Source organism: Ictalurus punctatus, chromosome 1, assembly GCF_001660625.3.
Source record: "Ictalurus punctatus breed USDA103 chromosome 1, Coco_2.0, whole genome shotgun sequence".
NCBI classification, from domain to species: domain Eukaryota; kingdom Metazoa; phylum Chordata; class Actinopteri; order Siluriformes; family Ictaluridae; genus Ictalurus; species Ictalurus punctatus.
In genome coordinates this window covers 29,969,119-29,989,381 of record NC_030416.2, presented here as the reverse complement: position 1 = coordinate 29,989,381, position 20,263 = coordinate 29,969,119, and the positions used below count along the sequence as shown (strand labels likewise).

The window sequence follows — 20,263 nt, the reverse complement described above, 5'->3', positions numbered from 1 at the left end:
TCTGAATTGAATCGGATTCGTAGCGTCACTGCGTTGTGATTGTTTTGAAATTTCTTTTCTAATCTCTCCATACACCATACTGTTAGGAAGTGCAGCCGTTCACAGGCTTATATAGTTCGTGTACAGAGAGAGAGAGAGAGAGAGAGAGAGAGAGAGAGAGAGAGAGAGAGAGAGAGAGAGAGAGAGAGAGAGAGATGGGAGGGGGGTCCATAAGGGTGGGCTTTGCATATTTCTAATGAAACCAATGAGAATGCCCAGATCCGAGCAGCCGGGCGAGGGCAGAAGAAAAGCGACTGCAGTTTAGAAGGGGTGTGTGTGTGTGTGTGTGTGCGTGTGTGTGTATGTGTGTGTGTCTTGTGTGCATATGTGTGTGTGTATCACTCGGCTTTAAGACGCTGTCATGGCAGTGCAGTGTGCCAGATGTGTGTGTCACTAGCTCGCCTCTGGTCAGATAGTTAGGACTTGGTGTACAGCGCGGACGCTCTCGCTTCATCTCAACCCAAATCCACAGGCAGACCAGAATCGTCTGCGCGCGCACTTTTCTTCTCTTCTCTCTCTCTCTCTCTCTCTCTCTCTCTCTCTCTTTTAACGGAGGATTTAACGCTCATCAGTGGAGACTCGAGTGATCGCTGCTGCGCGTTTGCTGTTCTTGTTGAACAGGCTCCGTGTCTCCCTGCTGATGGAAATGGCGAGCCGGGAGAGGGAGAGAGGCGCGCGCGGGCTCCACAGCGCAGGAAACCGGAGCTGAACGCACGCGCGCGGGCGCCCTGTAGCTACTCAACCCGGTTGTGCTGCTGCTCACTGCTTCTTCTTCTTCTTCTTTTTAAGAAAATTAAAAAAAAATTCTCTTTCCTCCCATCAGAACGAAGCTCCAGCGAGTGGATTTTACCACAAAGGATTTTTCTTACTGTCAATTTTTTTTCTAGTTGTTTTTGTAAGTTGTTGTTTGTTTGTTTTGTTTTGTTTTTTCCCCTCATTATTATTTCCAAAAAAATAATACACAAAAGGACGCGAGGATGCATGTTGGATTTGCGCTGATCCTCTTAACAGGAATCTTTGTCAAAGCGAGAGCTATCAAACCCGGTAAGTGACAGCCAGTGATGTGTGTTTATTTATGCGCACTGTTGGTTTAGGGAGGATCTGAAGGGATTAGACTATGAAAACTGCGGGATGTTGACGGGAAGGTGTTTTGCTGGATCTGAGCTGCTCACCTGTCCGATACACTGCTTAAGTTTAAACATGACTGCCATGATAGATCATCATCTTAAACCGTGCCCGTCGTTAGAAAACAGCGCGCGCGCGCAAATTCGAGCATAATGAGATTTAGCCTGAAATGTTCACATTTGAGTATGATCAGCTTGAAACCCCACGATCAGCTCACCTTTAGGCAGGATCAGCTAATACAGCTTCAATGCAGTATTATTTCAGTATGTCTTTTAACAATAGGCACAGTCACGAAGCAGCTTTATTACAGCTTTGCTTAAAAACACTCCAGATCAGATTAAAACTCATCTTTAAACATGATCCCAGTGAAGTGCGTTCCCATTCCACGTTCAGTGAACATTTCCTTAAAGCAGATCTATTTATTTTTCTATACAGACTCGGTGACTCAGACGTCCACTTTTATTTTTTGTTTTTGTTGTTGTAAAAACTGGTCATTAGTCCCAGTCGCTGCTTAGGAGCTTATTTAAACAGAAGCAAACAAAGCAAATAACAAATTCCCCTAACTTGTTTGGATTATTTCAGTAATTCCTGTCCTGGCTGAAAAGTCCCAGCAGTAGGATCCTGCTAGTTCTGCTTCAGCTTGGGGAAAGTTTTTTTTTTTTTTTTATGTACTAGATAGTGTTTTTGTTTTGTTTTGTTTTGTTTTTTTATCCTTAAGTGAAAAAGGAAACGTGAAAAGAGATTTTTTTTTTAAAAAAATTCCAAAAAAAAAAAAAAAAAAAAGGTCCGAGTTAAAACCGAGAAGTTAAAATTTCTGCATGAAATACAGATAAGTTATTCAGGCTAATAATAATAATAATAATAATAATAATAATAATAATAATAAGGTCAAGAATCTCAGCTAATATAGATGTATAAAATCCATTAAATATAATTTCTAAAATGCTAAAAGTCTGATCAGAGTGATAGGTTCAGATTGGTACTGTATGTTTCATCTGACTTTGTCTCTGTGCGCTACAAGCTCATGCGACTCACATGTTTTTGAGAATCATCTGTGGCCTTCACGTGTTTTTTTGTTCGTTTGATTGTTTGTTGTTGTTTTTTTCATCCAAATCAATAAAAACACGCAACGAACCAAAGGCCGGGTGTGCAAGAAATAAAAAGGATTAAAATGATAAGTGTCAGCATTATTTGCGCCACTTCAGAGCTGAAGGCGCATTTGGAAGAAAGACGCGTCCCCAAAACATTGGGTCAAATCTATTTGCGCTCATTATTTTTTATTTATTTGTTTGTTTCTTTGTTAAATGAATTGTGTGTTTTAATGTTTCGAGCATTAACAACATCCCACTGTTTCACTGTGTCGCACAAATCTCCCTACAACCAACTGGTTTTATTGTCAGATTTCTGTTTTCTCCTAAGTATAGCATTGTGTCTACTCGTTGCATTGTGTCTCAGTTCCAGACCAATGTGGGGGAAACATCCGGATCACCAGTGCCAACTACTTGACCTCCCCGGGCTACCCAGCCTCGTACCTGCCGTCGCAGAGGTGTGTGTGGGTGATCTCGGCTCCAGCATCGCACCAACGCATCCTCATCAACTTCAACCCGCACTTCGACCTGGAGGACCGTGAGTGCAAGTGAGTCTCTCTCTCTCTCTCTCTCTCTCTCTCTCTCTCTCTCTCTCCCTCTCTCTCTCTCAATCTCTGTGTAGGCTATTCTTGCAGTGAAGGGGCGCCACCTAGCGGCAGGTCATGCTCACGGCCCCGGGGCTGCTCTATACTCTAAAGTGTTTCCTGGCTTATTGATTTTGGCTGCTGTGTGTTCAGCAGATGAGTGGTTCATATTCGTTTTGGATGGATTTAATGTTGTCGATCTGTGATGAAGTCTTGGATAAGTGCTTTTTGCGCTGCTCTTATACAAGTTCAATGATTATTTGCAGCTATGAAATGCTGTTTGTTTTGTTGAGCAATTTAGAAAAAAAAACTGATAAACGCATTGCTTTACAAAAACCGTCTTTCAAGTAGCTGCAATTGCATCTTGATTAAGTGCTTGAGTGATTAGAAAGATCTGAGCACTATTAGTAGCGTGAGAGTTACACTAGAGTCCTCTGAGGCACGCCGCTCGGTCACTCTCTAGATCTCCGTTTCTCTCGCTCTCTTCTTTGCTTCCTTTGTTTGTGCCGGAGGGTTAGGCTGGAGAGTGGTGTTAGAGGGTTGTCACCATGTGCTTGTTTCTGTTGCTCGGTCCTCTCCACCCAGATAGTCTTCCGCCCTAAACCTTTTGTGTCCACAGAAAGTCTTGTATTAATGGCACCCTTTATCAGGATCTTTACCTTTTTACAGCCCTAAACCTACAGAGATTTACAGCTTCTGATGACCCAGGGTTGTTTGCACAAAAGGGGATAGTTTCTTCTCTGGGGGTTAGGTTTCCCTACCAAGACACACACACACACACACACACACACACACACACACACACACACACACAAACACATCATTCTTACACACGCAAGTCTTTAAATGGGAGCTACTTGTATAGATTGGAGTGAAAAAGGACACATGGTCAGGAGACAATGCAACCCTAAGACGCCTAATGAAATTATCCAGGAATGAGTTTCCTCTGTTTAAATATGCTGAGTTAAAGAAGCAGTGCCGGAGGCAGTAAGCGGGAAAATACATTCTGCCCTCAGTTTGGAAAAGATCTCGGACAGCTGCCTTGAGCTATTCCATGCAGTTTACAATAAACCATTACTCCTATTTATGCTTGATCAAATTTGCTACTTGTATACACCCTTGCGTAACAGTGTTGTACATTAATTTGTTTATTGCTCCTACATTTGCGAGTGGATGTCGTAGGTACTGTTTTACATGCCCTTTCACCACGCGCCCTCATTATGTTTAAAGCCCGTGTGTATTTTATTTGTTTGATCAGTCACGGCTTGTAAACCGCAGCATTAAACCATATTCTAACAGCTCACCTGGAACAACGTCTGTGAAAAGTTCAGCAAGGAAATTTTTCCTGTTGTTTTGAAGAATGTTTGAACGTCTTGGCTATCCTAGCGCATTTTTCACCATTCTCGATCAGTCTTTGGCCTTACATTTGATTTGCATCCGAAGGCAAGGCCAAAGTTTCGTCGGGTTTCAGTTCCGCTAGACGATCTCTCCTCTTCAGTAGAACATGAATTGTGAATTAGCGTCTTTTCCCACTTAGGAGAGCCACAGATGGAGACACATATTTTTTTCACTAATTTGATTTAGAGTAAAGATGGACATCTGCTTGGTGGGTCCGGTGTCTGCAGATTAGGGATTGTTTGCTTGACTTCTGCTTTCAGCTGGACACACATTAAGAGGCCTTGCATGACAGAAAACCGTTGATGTCCAAAATGGACTTCTTATCAGATGGAAGCTATAGAGTGAGCCGCTGTGGTGATGGTGATGTAATTAGCAGCATATGGAACACACATGTTCCTCGTGTTCCTGACATGTCCATTATCAACAAAGCAAACGAGACGAGATGCACAGCCTGTGATAAAAGCTAGTCGCTGATTGTCATATGTGATGTGTGTAAGACAAAGTGAGAGAGAGAGAAAGAATGGGAGTGCACTCTGTCAAAAAGATAAGCGCTTAAGTGCTTCTCGAGGATGGATCTTTCTTTTCCCGTGTTTGTATTTCTCGTCTTTTCTAAGGAGTTGCACGCCCATGAAGTTTGAGGAGAAAACTGACCCAGAAAGACAAATATTTGAACTGTAGTCTTTTCACAGCAGTGAGCTGCCTCCCACATGCCTTCCTGAACGAGCAGGTTTCCTCTTAGTCACCTCTACAATGTTTACATGTGTTCAGACCTGACGATTTTCAGCCATTTTTACTGCCGAAGTCTTGTGTTCATGTGACCCCCACTCCAGAAGGACGTAGTTTGAATGCAAAGTGTTCACTTGAACGCTCACAGGAGACACGAGACAGCTTTGCTGATTCTGTCAGACTGGGACCTTCGGTATCAGGCTGAGAAATAGCTCTTGGCACGCACAGCAGGTCTATTAAAGCTGGTCGAGTGTCTCTGAGGCTTGGCTCTTGGCATGCTGCATGGATGTAGCTTGTTTTTGAGTATGTTGTGTCAAAAGCAGCATTCTGCAGGTACGTGACACATCATGAGTCACTGATGCGTGCAGATTTGCTGACCAGATGCAAACTCGTCACATTCTATTCGCACTTTCAGGCACCTGCCTTTAAGAAATGATGGGACGCAATTGTAGAGAGATGAATGAAAGAACGGGAACGAATCAGGGACGGAAGTAATATATGCAGCAGAGCTTGTTTGAGAACACTGGATTTTTGTAACTGGCAGTAGAGCTTTTTATGTGTGTGTGGGTGTTGGGAGGGGGCGAGTAATATTTAGGGAATGCATGCTTAAGAACAGCCCATTGTAGGAAAAGTCATTAAACGTCTCCTGGCCTCTCAGTGTTTCTGAAGTTCCTGAGCCCCCCTGTCGCTCAGCAGAAACCTAACGCCTCGAAGCGCAGTGTCTCCTCCGTAGCAGGGCCTCCGCTTCTGCGCTCTCCCGCTGGTTCAGCCCACAGAACAGCACACACCCCACTGGCAAAGCAAACACGCTCCACTCGGCTCACGCACAACACACATCCTGCCACTTGGCTGACGGAGAGGAGGCTGGGATACGGCACGGCTTTGATTTACAGAGCTCAGGAGAATGTAGGGAGATGATTTCGTATGAAACATAGGCCACAGGTTGCTGTAGGCTAAAAACCTCCTGCTGTGGATGTGAACCAGTTGGAAGAAAAGCATATAGGCTTTTGTTTATGTGTGGAAAGCTCTGTAAACCTACCTTGCATCTTTTTCACTGATCTGAGAGTCGTATCTTTGCCCGACCTTCCTGAACCGCTGGAATCTAACCTCCGTCTCACCCCGAGCATGAAGAAATGGACTTGCTTTTTCAGTTTGCCGCTTTCCACACATGCCACACACCGCCATATCACATGCATAAAGCTGGGCAATATGATGAAATCGGTATCATCTCTATCATTTTTATATCTTTGCTTTTAATTCACTGGACCATGTAGTCAACACATTACATTACACTATATTTAGTATATTTATTTTCCTCATTACTTATCTTCATTTTTGTTCTGAATTAAGCGTCTCTATACCTGTGCATTAGAGTTACACAGAATCTCTACAGGTTTCTGCAGTTATAATAGTGAGGATATCTGCACTGTTACAGATGGATTACTGATGTAAATACACAGGGATTTTAAAGTGTAACATGCGTATAGGTAAAAGTAGCAAAGTATGTACTTGCTGTCGAATTAGAAATTGCCATTAATCAGATTTTTCAGATTAATCAGATCAAAATTAGACTTCTCGAATTAGAAATTGTTCAAATACACTGACATAAGTGTTGCTTATAAGTGTTTATAATTTAGTTGTAGGTATAGTTGGTATCTTTAACTACATAGAAATGGGACCACTGGGATTTGTTAGCAAAACCACAGCAGCTCTAGATATTGTGTTACATAGCAGTGAGTCCTCACTCATATCGCCTGCTCACACACTTACACGAACCTTTTTTGTTTTGTTTTGTTACCGTAGATCCGTGTTTCCATTCATCTTTTTTATTATTTCTCAATTTTAGCTTTCTTTCACCAGCTCATTAATTATGATCTGATCATTTGCAGTGTATATCTGCATACCTATTAAAGTATTAAAATCTTTAAGCATCGTAGATCGTAATCTTTTACACTCTTAAAACACCCACCATTTTGCCGAAACTTGCTTTCTCAACTCCCTTTCACACTCTCTTGAGCAACCGCTCACAAACAAGAGAGATCTGGACAGCGTGCTCGTTCATCAGTGGTTGTCACGGTGGTAGAATTAAAGACGACAGGAATGCGGCATGCCTCTTTCATCCTGCCCTGACTGGGCTTTTTAAAAAGGAGCGAATGCTCTGACCTCGGGCCCCGCGGAAGAGGACTGGGCTGTCAGCGATTGGTTCTGATACTTATAGCTCGGGTTAACAAGCGTAAGCTGTGTAGCGTATCAGAGAAGCTTTTGGGAGGCTGAGGGATCAAACCCAGTGAGTATTGTGCTGCGGTTGTTCCAGGGCAGCTGGCGGGACGAGGAGAGCAGCTTGTTGCCTTGTTTAAGAGGACTGAAACAGGTGGAAGGTTTGAATGCAGCCTCCTGAAGAAGTGCCACAGTTGTTTTTTTCCCGATAACAGCGAGTGCGCAGCGTGAAGTTGAAGTGTTGGCTGGCGAAATTCGATTGTACAGGCGGGTGAAAGTACATTATTAGGTGGTGGATGTTTGGCAAAGCTCTCGCTAAGCTATGTTTTTTTTTTGTCAGTGGTCCCAAATTAGATTTATTAGAGCAGACTCATGCACACAACACAGCTGAACAGGGGAAATCCACAAAATAATCGTGGTTCTGTTTTAAAGTCATGTGCTCCGATGAAGTGAATAGGCTACTTTCTGTCTCTCGTCCTCTTCCCCCTGCCCTCCTTTTCTCCTTACAAATTCTCCCCTCCAAGTAGGACAAAGTCCTCTGGTTAATGAGAAGGATTAAAGTGCACGGTGCTGTGCGTATGTGTGTGTGTGTGTGTGTGTGTGTGTTTCTGGACCAGGGGTAGCTAACAGTGAAGTGGTTCACCTTGGCTGCGTGTCGGAAGGACAGGCTGATTGAAAAGTGCTCTCTGTCTGCGACATCTGCCGTCCTCCCTGCTGCTCTGTCAGGCTTGATTCATGTGCGCCTCTCTCTCTCCCTCTTGCCATTTCGTTGCTCAGCATGAGCGGATCTGAGAGCAGAGAAGAGGAAGGAGAGATGGCGGGTGCAGATAAGAAAGAGTGAAAAGTGTTAGATGGAATATTTAAGGAAAGCCTCCAAGTGGGAGGGGGTGGGAGGGGCTACGAATGTGTGGGGGAATCGTTTGAGAAAAGCCACAGCAGCAGAAAGGAGTGACAGATATTAGTATGAATATTAGTAATAGAGACAAAGCAAGGAGAGAGAGAGAGAGATAAAGGAGGAGGGGATAAACAGACCGTTAGATCCTTAGAGTGCGATGGAGATTAAAACGAGTGTGATGAATTTGTGAATATGAAAAAAAATAGCAGCTGTTCATAAAAAATTTTATTTTAAAAAATGCCGAATCCACTTTCCCTTCCCAGCTCTGTTAAAACTCATAAATCTTCTTCTTGAAGTTATTTAAAGAATGTCAGAGCTTTAAAGGAGAGTTTTGGCCGAAATTGCTCAGTTCCTTCTCTAAGTTTCTGACAAGAACAAGCCGGACGTTTCCTTTCCCAGGCTTAAGCCTGTCAAGCTGAGTGATTCCTGCTGTTTATTTGATTTCCAATCCCTCGCTGGATCCTCAAAAGAAAAAAGAAAAAAAGAGCATTACAAATTTACATGATTAAAGTACAACACGCTAATCCCTCGGCTCAATCTGGACCTTCATTGTTCTTCTTGCTTTTGAGATAACAAGGGATATCACTGTTAAACCTGAAATTTAATTCCATGTCCTGTTCAAGAAGCAAAGCCTCTGAGCTCATCTTGATAGCATGCAGCTTTATTAGCAACAGGTTTTTCCTTCTGTTGTCCGTCTCTACGCACAGAGCCAAATATTTAGCCGGTCTCTCAACAAGGACGACTCTAGCCGAAAAATGAATGAGGAGTAATTACAACTCATGATGTGTCGGGTCATTGAAGCTGGCCAAAAACACCCAGAACACCCTGGTGCTTAATGCGGCTCCACCCCTGCATCATTAATTGATGTTGCCATATTGGAGAGCTATCACGTCATGTTTAGTTTGCTGTCAGGATTGCACAAGACCCTTTGGGTTTGATCGATGAGGTCTAGCTTGGGTAAAGCCGGGCAATCTAATGCTCGCGGCTTGGTCAAGACTGATATTTGACACGTTTTGGCTTGAGTTAAGTTCACACTGGGAAGGAGAATGGTTCTGGAGACAAATCCAAGTAGTGGGTGTGTGTGTTTGTGGTGGAGAGACTTTCTCTGCGTGTGAGTGTGTTTTCACCTATTCTCCACTCTGGGCCGTCCATCTTCGTTTTCCCCTCCCACGTTCGGGTGCCGAGTCTGACAGCTGCTGACAGACAGTGATGGATGTTTCTGGGGGTCCATCTGATGGAGTCTCTATAGAGGCTATTAACTTAGACCTCTCAAGCACTTCATTTGCTCCATCTTTTTTTTTCAGCACTGATTCCTTTTTTTTTCTTTTTTTTTGGGGGGTGGATGTGAGCAAAGTGTGAAAATGTAGCCAGTCTCAAAAAAAGTCCCAAGGTGCGATGCTAGTATTCCCCTATCTCTGCTCTTCTTGACTTTTTTCTCCGCTTCCTTTCTCTTCTCTGGTAGATCTGCCAGTCGTGCTGAGAAGGCTACACTCATTAGCACTCACAAAGCCTCCAAGTTGGCAGAGCCCATGAGGGTTTGGAAATAGGGAGGTCAGTTTGCCCTCCAAACTTTGGCACCATCTTTGGCACCAGCACGCTGAACAAACGGCGTCATACCGTGTCACACACACATATACACACCTAGAGTATATATACGCACACACAGATTTACACACCAGTTGCAGCGGATATGAGGCAGCTCTTGGCACATGACTCGCTCAGCACGGCCGCTCTTCACTACAATTCCAAGACTGGATGAATTCCTCATTACAGATGAAAATGGACAGGGAGGGGCAATAACACAGAGAAAAGGAAAAACCCATCTTTCACATTACAGGACAGCGAAACAAATGTGGGAGAGATTAGGATTTAACGTTCCTCTTTGTTCTCTCTTCCTCTCTTGGTGTGAAATAACCAAACGTCTAAAGGAAAGGTTGCGTGTTTATATAGCAGGGTTGATTTTTTATTTATTTTAAAGGATGTTGGGTACAGTTGAGGGTGGAAAAGTAAGATGTACAGTATGTTATGATTAATCATTCAATGTCATTTGTAACGATGCTTATTTTTCGGTTTCTTTTCCTCAGTAGACATTTGATCTTTGTAAGCATTTATTTCACTACAGTAGTAATCTTTTACTTCATAATGTTGCAATACGCTCATTTATACAATTTCACAATACAGTACACTTCAGCAGTGATTGGTCCATAGTAGTAGTTTGTGAAGGTTAAAGTGCATTGTGTATGTTTTGCTTTGACATGAAAATCCTCCAGAGTGTCCAAGGCAACTTGGTGTATAAATCTCAAATATGAATAGAATCACAACATCGTTAAAAATGATATTACATAAAGACATTAATCCAAAAGAGGGTGGAAAAGACGTGTGGCAGTTTAACAAGCTTTTGTATCAGTTGTTACATTCCCGCTTCGTTTGAGCTATGAGTATATCTATTGCCCATGTGTTTGTGTTTGTGTGCGTGTGTGTGTTGGTCACGAAGCCCAGGGCCCCGGATTAGGCCTGACACTATCCTGTGCTTGTGAGTTATGATGCTGACCCGGTCAAAGTCACAAAGTCAGTACGCTGCCCTGTCCACCCTCGCTGAATGAATGATCCCCGAGGAGGGGTGTGGATCAAGGGATGACGGAGGGGTCATGATGAAAGAAGAGACATCCAAGTGTACGTCTGTTTATTGAATAAGTCCCAGTGTGGTTTAAACCCTTACACCACCCTCTCCCACCCGCAGTCATCCTTTCTGTCTAGAGAAGAAAGGATGGAGGAAGTGAAATAGTGAGTGAATTAATGAGTGAAAGCAAACATGGTGAGGAACTGGACACCAAAACGCAGCACTCACAGCCCCTCAGGCTTTTTTATTCATTAACCCTATATTCTTTTTCTTTCTCTTGTGGTCTCTTTCGCTTTCTTCGCCCTTTCTCCCCACCCTGAATCTTACCTCTGGTTGACCTTCTCCATTACTCAATGACTTTATTCGCTCCAGTGCTCAGAGCTGAGTGTGCCGGGTTGTCCAGTAAATAAATGGATGTTATGATGTTGTTTACTTGCTTCTTTATGGGATGGCCCTGGATGTAACACATGACCCACATGAACATCCATAGTTTGGCCTAGATTCTGTTGCATTTGCGCTCAGTCAGTGTTTTATCTGAAATAACCCTTATCTGAACCTCGTGCATTTCTTTAACTTAATATTGCTATTTACAGGGCCTTGCAAAAATACTGACCCCTTTGAACGTTTCCACATATTGTAGTGCTACAACCTGGATATGAAAAGGATTTAACTGGGATTATATGTCATGAATCTACACAAAATAGCCCTTAATACTGAAATGGGTTGGGGGTGGGGGCGGGGGGGCATATCAATACAGTTTGAAAATTATTTACAAATAAAAAAATGTTGTTGTGAGTGCATAAGTATTCATCACTGTTGATATAAATCCCACAAATTAGTTGCCATCAGAGGTCACATAATTAGAAGATTGGAGTCCATGTGTGTTCAGTTACAGGCAGAATTAATTCGAGAACATATCTGAACATACAGCTTCATGAAGATCAAGGAGCTATTAAAAATGAAAAAAAAAAAAGTCTGTGACAAAGTTCTGGAAAATGATCAATCAGGGTTTGGTTATGAAGAAAAATTCCAAACTTGGACATCCTGTGGAGCACCATTATATCCATTATTAAACAATGGAAATGGTCAAAGGGGTAAATATTTATAGGCATTCAAGGTACTGGAGATTCTGGACTGGGGATTGGACTCCATTAACCATTTCAGTTTTGCCATTTTAGATTTCATAATTTCTTCAAATTAGTTAAATAATAAGGCACTTATCAACTGTTTACACATAGCGCTGCACCATATACTATCCATTTACTTAAAGTAGCTAAACTTTGACATTAATTAACAGCACAAGCTCACAGGAAGTCAGCATCAGATCGGTAGAAAGTATTGGTCGATACTCAGAGCTCTGATATCGATCTAGTATCGAAAGGGGAAAAAGGGGGATTGGTGAATGCTTAATGTATTATAGATCTCGGTGTATTTTCGAATCTTGAAGCACCTACTGTGCTGCTGGATGGTCAGTGTGACCTGACTATGCTCCTGACCCACATTTTTCCCTGCATCACTCTCCCTCTGGGTGTACGTCTCCACCGGCATGCTATGAAAGCAGGTCCTGACCACACACAAGCAGGCCTGAGGAGAAGCTGTGTGTGTTCAGCCCAGGGCTTGGGGCTGCCACGGACAGGGTCCTGCCAATGTATCTCCCGCATTTCCTCTTCGTAATAGTGTTTTACGTCAGTCTTTAATACTATAACAACACCTCTCTTCAGAGCTCTGGGCATGGCCTGGATGGTGATATAACTCTCCTATTAGGTGTCATGCTGGGCTGAATGAAGTGTGTTCTTACAAGAATGGCCAGAGGAACGACTGAAGCTATATAATGATGGATTTCCTTGTTTGATTGTTTTTCTATACTCCTGTTGGACCTGAGCATGGTGGTATATACAGTACAATATATATATATATTGTCTGAGGCACTGTAGAGCAGTAAGTAGTGGAAATTTTGTTTAGATATACCATTATATAATATATAGTACTTTTGTTGTATAATTTAATTTAATACAAAAATACTTCCAATCAGCTAAGTAACAATAAAGTTATTTAGTGTTATAAAAATACTAATGCTAACTGTAATAGCTTCAGAAGAACATGTTGCAGCATAGCAAACCCAATATCCTGTCATCATATTATCCAGTGCATAAAACACCACACAGATTTCTCACAGCTCTGTTTCAATGAAAAATGGTGTCATAGCTGGAACTCTGGAAATGTTACCCTAATAATCCTTTCAAATACCAATCCTAATCCAGTATTATTGTATAAAAGAGTGGTGTGGCGTTGTGTTGTGGCAATTTGAAACACAGAGTTGTGCTGAGGTTGGATCACCCAAGTTAAGGCTGGAGCTAATCTCATCCCGTTTCTCATCATATCCTGCCTGTATGTGACAGATTGATGTTTATCCTGTTCTGTTCACCATGTGTTAAAAAGGTAGATGATGGGACTTCCTTGAGCTCTTGCAGCTGTGTGTGTGTGTGTGTGTGTGTGTGTGTGTGTGTAGCCATGAGCAAAGCCACTTGAAGTGATGTGCTCTTAAAAACTCGACTCTGTGCTCATTCAGTAAAATGTATTTCCTTTTAAATGTAAATGTGCGACCATTTTACCCTCGGCAGAGCTCCTAATAAATAGTTCAGGCTCTTTTTAAAGGTCTAAATGTGGGATGTAATGGCAAATGAGTGTACTTTATGGTCTAATATTCCATCTGTGCTTTTTAAAAAGCATTGCAGCGTAGTGTGTTGTATTCCAGTAAAGAACACAGACTGGGTATAACTTGACCTCATAGTACAGTGCACAATCCCTTTAATCATTTCATTTAATAATCCTTTATGTTTCTCATAGATGTGATATGAGTACATTAGCACTGGCTGAAACAGCGGAGCTCAAACTACATTCTTTTAGAAAATAAACTCATACAAGCTTTCACATATAGAGGCAGTGTTGTGGCTCCGTCACATGATAGACCGAGTGAAACCCCTCCAGCAAATCTGTTTCTATCTATCTGTCTATCTCTATCAGTCTCTTCTGCTTTGTCTTCTCACTCATTCCTTAAGAAAAGATCCTTCAGTGCAGTATTTACTCTCATAATTAGCCCTTAATACTTTAACTTCATTAATATGATTGTTCCAAACCTGAGGATCTCTGCGAATTGTAATTAGGTAGGTAATGAAAGCGGGCATGCTGAATCCATCAATGCTAATCATAATTGCTGTTTATGAAAGCATGGGGTGCAGTCTGCTGTGCTGCGCCTGAAAAAAAATCAACTCGGCTCCAAAAATACGTTTCGGGCTGGAAAAGCCATGCGGCCTCCGTGCAGCTGTGCCTTTTTTTCGCCCGGGTGATATTAAAGTTACATGGCTGTGATAAGCATGGAACCATTTTAAGTATCTCCACCCCTCTTTAGCACGCCCACACTCTCTCCACTACCCACTATATGCTTTGCACTCGATTTAGAAATCGGAAAAGCGGCTATACCGCTGAGCAATATCTTGCTCTTGGAGTGAAACGTCGTCAGAGAGCATTAAAATGCAGCTGGACTGCATCATTGTGGAGCTTAAATGAGCAGCTGGCGTGCCACTGATTGCAGAGGACACCTTCGAACTTCTCAAATGCAGGTCGAGTTGGTCATCGGCATGCCCTCGGAGGCGGCGGATGGGGATGGCTGAATTTAATCGCTCTGTCGTGCATCATTCTCACAGCTGCAGTGAAGATGGAGTTCCATCACTCCACTCCCTTTCCATCACAGTGGCACAGTGACAGACAGCGGTGAGGTCCGTGTTGAGCTAAGCGTAGCTCAAGTTTTAGAGCCTTTGGACAGATTAGTCAGAAGGTGTGGATTCATTTTCTGTAACATCAGCTCTGACGATCGTGCACTCATTCTAATACCTTATTATCGTTTCTATAGCAACAGCCCATTTACCAGGGTTTGTATGGAGGACAATGCACATAACAGATTAAAAACTGACTTTGTTCTTTCTTTCTTTTTTTAAACAATAAACCTCTAATCATTGACATGGTAAAGCTTTAAAAAAAGACATTTTTGGAAGGTGTGTCCAATGACAGCACTTTGTAGCTGTCAGTAAGACAGGAAAGTCTTCAGAACAGAGGACTGGTTTCTTTCTCATATGACTAGCTGTGTTTTGTCTTATTATCTTCAAGAGAGAGAAAGTATTGAGGCTGTTGATGGAACAACTGTTTATATAGTGTATCTTGTAAGAGAACTAACAGAACGGAACTAAAATATTTTGTAAATGTATAACTATAATATTTGAATCATGGAAGTTTTGTGGTACAAGGGAAATAAAATACTTGGGGACATGATGTTCTATGAGAATCAGCCAGTGTGAAGTGGTAAGAGTAACTCTGCTATGCATCAGGCTAAATCACATCAATCCATCGTTGATTATTTTCCTATAACAGCACACCCCGTTGTTTTTATATTGCAGAGATTATGTTGAGGCTAACTTGCATCTCCAGGGTTGGGGGTTTGATTCCTGCCTCTACCCTGTGTGCGCAGAGTTTGCCTATTCTCCCTGTGTTACAGGGGTTTCCTCCGAGTTCCTCCCCCCAGTCAAAAAGACATGCATTGTAGGCTGATTGGCATTTCCAAATTGTCCAAGGTGTGTGAATGTGTGTGCGATTGTGCCCTGCGATGGGTTGGCACCCTGTCCAGAGTGTCCCCTGCCTCGTACCCCGAGTCCCCTGGGATGGGATAGGTTCCCTACTACCCTGTGTCGGATAAGCTGTATGGAAAATGGATATGGAAAGCTCTGAAAAGATATACATAAGAGATATTTTCAAAAATAAGATCAATTGTGATTTTATTCACTATCACGTAATATAGCGCCTTTCCACAAACTCAAGGACAATTTACACTTCAACATGATATCACATGATATTCATGTCTTGCCATCTCCTGTCAGGAGGATTCCCTGTCAAATATATTAGCTATATATTAGATATATATTAGATATTTAAAGATAAATTTCTTCTTTCTCAGTAGACATGAGGGTTTGATCAATGACAAGTGCAGTAGTTGGACAGTGTGGATCTAAAGCAGACATGCCTGCTCTGGGCTTTTCCAAGGAAAAGTGAAGAAAAAAAAAACCCATCAGATAAATCACAGATCTTTTGCCAGCATTTCAAAGCTAACCTTTGTCTTCTCAGGGTTTGTTCCAGCGGGTAATTTTTTTCATATTACATCCAGTAAAAGTAAGCCTCGCAGTCCTGTTCTGCATGTCAAATAACATTCTGAACTCATAAGAGATGCTTAAGGCATAATGTTTAGCATAAGTATATGCTTTTTTGACAGCTCAACTTAAGAGAGTTGGCCTGAAAGATGGTTTCAATAAGGTCACATTACACCTGACCCCCATCAATGGAAATGGGTTAAGTGATCTGTGGAGTTGCATAAGCCAGGAAATTGCCATCGGTGTAATCATATTTCACGTCTTTGGTTGTATTAGCAGGTTTGAATGGCAGTGTTGGGGCTAAGATGGTCTCTCCCTCGCCCCGGGTCTGTGTTATATTGTTAGCCTGTGGTTTATTGTGTCTTCCCAAGGCGAATGTGAGCCAGAGCTAATGTTCTCATTTAACACTTCTGGATTGCCTGCTCTTCAGACCAACCGTCTGGCTAATACATCGCAGGGCGCTGAAGTGAAGGTCATGGAGTGTTATATTCTTCCGTTTTCTTTTAATTTCCACTCTGGACTGTCTATTTTCACAACTATCATAGGTATAGGAAGTGCCATAGATTGGGTCAGTAGGGAGTAGGTGGGTGTGGTTATTGTTTGGTGGGGGGGCTTACTTACGGATGGATAATATGAAATACATAGAGCACAACTGATTTTACTTTTATACACAAAGATGGTGCAATTGCTGCTCAAAAGTTTTATTTCATGAACAGATTCTTTTCAATATTTGCATGTCAGATAACAATTTTATAATGCACAGTAATGATGGATAGATAGATAGATAGATAGATAGATAGATAGATAGATAGATAGATAGATAGATAGATCACTTTATTATTCACAATGATGATTCACATAATAATGTTCATAAAAGGTCAATGGAGTCATCATCACAATTCTATATTTGTCACAGGATTAACCAGTCAGAATCATGCATTCTTCTGCTTTCTGTTTGAAAGCCAGCTAAATACACTCACAGCATAGCAACACGGAGGGGAATGAAGTACAGGAGGATACTAGTTTCATGAGATAAAATGTCAATTTGGGCCTTTTGCTAGCATGGTTAGCATGTTTGCCTCACATCTCCGGGGTTGGGGGCTCAAATCCCACCTTACCCCTGCTTGTGCGGAGTTTGCATGTTCTTCCCATGCGTTTCCTCCTGGTACTCTGGTTTCCTCCCCAGTCCAAAGACGTGTGATGTAGTCTGATTACCATTTCCAGATTGTCCGTAGTGTGTGAATGTGAGTGTGAATAGGTGTGTGCCCTGAAATGGGTTGGGACCCTGTCCAGGGTGTCCTCCACCTTGTGCCCCAGGTTCCCTGGGAGACGATCCAGGCTCCCCTGCGACCCTGTGCAGGATAATCTGTAAAGAAAATGGCTGGATGGATGGAGATTGTGCCTTGAATACTTTAGCATGTCACGCTTATTAATACAATTGTACAGATCACATTGTGATGGTTTTTCTCATCTCCACTTGAAATTAATTCCTAGACACACTACTGGTTAGAGGAAACATGTGATGTGTTAGGCACTGTGTATGTGTGTGTATGTGTGTGTGTGTGTGTGTGTTTGTTTTTCTGCATGTCGGAGCAGCAGACGGTCTGATGGTGTGGTCTATACTGACAACACAGAGACAAATGGCTATCAGTTTAAGGGCATAGCTGTTGTCCAAGAGGACAGAGGGGAAAACGAGAGAGAAACACATTAAAAGCAGCATGTCTGCTGTGTCCTCTGGGCAAGGAAGCTGAAACATACAAGGCCATGAGAGAGAAACAGATTTGGCACCAAGAGCAGGTGCACTGGAGTGCTGTCTAGGCTGAAAGATCGTGCCACTCTGTTTTGATGAGATTGCTTGGCTCTTTTGCTGCTGGCCCCAGGGAGCGATTCCTTCTTATAAACCAGGCCTCGTTCCTTGCTTTCACTCAGTAAACGCCTTACACTCATCATGCAGAAGCTCCTGTACTGAACTACAGCCATGTCAGGTGTGTGTGGAAACATATTAGTCAGATCCGTTTCACATGATGAACTCGGTTTACCAGGAGAAAGTAACTCTCGTGCCGTAAATGGACCTGCGAACAATCCCATAATACCTCCCAGATGAACCGGTGTCATAACACTTTGAACTGGGTGCGGCTGCAGAACAGCTGAGAATGAAGGAGAGCGGATGTACCAGCTCTCTTCGCACACATTTGAAAGGAATGTGCTTTGAATGTTGCTAAAACACTTATCTGAATATCCTTATCAGCAGCATAAGCCCAGAGGCAATATATCCATCTGCATCTCATTACAGCTGAATCACAGCTCAGCTTTACAAGGTCCATGTGTGAAGGCGGCTCATGATGTGCTTCAAATTTCACTAAAGGTGCTAGGTTTTGGTGGAGGTGTGAAGATTTGAGCAGTAGTCTAAAAGCAATATGCTTCTTCTGCGTCAGGGGTAGTCGTAGTCATGCCACTTCAGCTGATTGTTTGGATCGCTATGTGAGAAAATGCAGAGCTTTTTTTAGGCACGATATATGGCAGCCGTACCAGCTGATCTGCTGTGACGTGCATGACGGCGTTCATTTCCTGGGTGCTCAGCAGTATGTGGTGTGAGTGCTTGGGGACCTCATTTGTAGTGTGTGTGTTTATCTCTGTGCACGCGTTTGGGGATGAGGTTGTGCTACAGGGGAATCTCAGAAAGCGTGGAGGGAGAATTATTCGACGAAGCAGAGGAATGAGAACAGAAAAGACAGGCCAGAACAAGATTGATGCTCTCCATCTCGTGCCTGCAGCGCCACCGCTCACTGCTGATGGAGATTTTCCTCACGCTCCGGCGCTGAGAAACTGGATCAGTCTGCCCACTCGGATCAATCTGCCCTCGTCATTCCAGCTTTCCAGGCAGCGTGTGGATTTTGGATAGTGAGACGAGAAAAGATCAGAAAACAGGCTTGCTGATGGACCAAACGGAGCAGTTCAACCTGGAGGGCAAACTCTTAAAGATAATCAGCACATATACTGTAGAAGATCACAGATGATGCTAGTAATGATGTATGTGTTTATAATGGCTCATGTTGTTTTGAAGCATTCTCAATGCATGATTGCTTCAAAGTGAGTGAGACCTGGAGGCTTGTGTGGTGATGCTTTGAAATGCTTTGGAGAACTTCTTAAAGACTGGAACCTTCATGATTTTTCGCAACAGAAGCTATTTATGTCTTATTTTTAAATACGTTAAACAGCAAGTGATGGGTGAAAAGCACACACGAACAAAATGGCAGCACACTTCACTTCAATGGTGATGAATCCCACAATATTGCAGAACTGACCTTTACCTTTTCATCATGATGCATAAAAGGACATTTATATTTAGTACTCATTGCTCAAGCCATGGGGGGGGCCATGGGGGGGGCATGGGGTGGAAATGGGGGCACGGTGGCTTAGTGTTTAGAACATTTGCCTCGCACCTCTGGGGTTCAGGGTTTGAATCGCACCTCTGCCCTGTGTGCATGGAGTATGCATGTTCTCCCCATGCTTCACGGGTTTCCCCCATGTACTCCAGTTTCCTCCCCCAGTCCAAAAGACATGTATTGTGTTCTAATTGACATTTCCAAATTCTCCATGGTGTATGAGCGTGTGAGATTGTGCCCTGTGATGGATTTGCACCCCGTCCAGGGTGTACCCCACCTTCTGCCCAGAGTTCCCTGGGATAGGCTCCAGCTTCCCCACGACCCTGTGTAGGATAAGCATTATGGAAAATGGATGCATGATCAGGCCATAGATAATCCTTTAGGTCTCTAATCATTGGTTACAGTATGTGCATTCTTATATTAAGGGAACTTAGGAAGCTAGATAACTCGCTAAACTAGCCATGCGTCTCGTCTGAGTTTGCGAGCCAAGTGGGTGTTAATGTTATTTCTCCGTCTAACTTGGAACAAAACGTCCTTTCTTTAGGACCGTGGTGTGACACACAATACAGCAGCATGTTACACACAGCAGAATATTCACATAGACCACTTCAGAAAAGCTGAATGCATGTGAGAGAAACTGTGTTATATATATAAGGATCTGTAGAGTGTTCAGTGGAGTGTGTTTCAAAGGACTAAATATATATATATATATATATATATATATGTGTGTGTGTGTGTGTGTGTGATGGAGAGGCATTTGACTCATATAGGACCATTTATCTAGTGTATGTGTGTGATGCAGTGGTACCAACTGTAAACTGGGGTAGGAGTGCTACTGTCTGTTCTGACTGATGTACTGCTCTGGGTCTACTATCAGAGCATCCAAGCACACTCTCTCGTGCTCTCTCTCTCTCTCTCTCTCTCTCTCTCTATCTCTCTCACACACACACACACACACACACACACACACACACACACATACACACATGG

The 20,263-nt window shown here is 42.8% G+C and overlaps 1 protein-coding gene across 4 annotated transcripts in view; it reads left to right on the top strand.

Annotated features, from left to right (window-relative positions):
• The first annotated feature begins 220 nt into the window (after window positions 1-220).
• nrp1a (neuropilin 1a) overlaps window positions 221-20,263 on the top strand; it is a 73,430-nt gene continuing 53,387 nt past the window's right edge. The window contains exons 1-2 of one of the 4 annotated variants that reach the window (XM_053683787.1): window positions 221-1,083; window positions 2,620-2,800. In XM_053683787.1, coding sequence (XP_053539762.1) covers window positions 1,017-1,083; window positions 2,620-2,800 — 248 coding nt within the window. In that variant the 5' untranslated portion in view covers window positions 221-1,016. The remainder of the gene's footprint in view (window positions 1,084-2,619; window positions 2,801-20,263) is intronic. The other 3 variants (XM_053683773.1, XM_017479731.3, XM_053683781.1) reach the window with 3 other exon arrangements.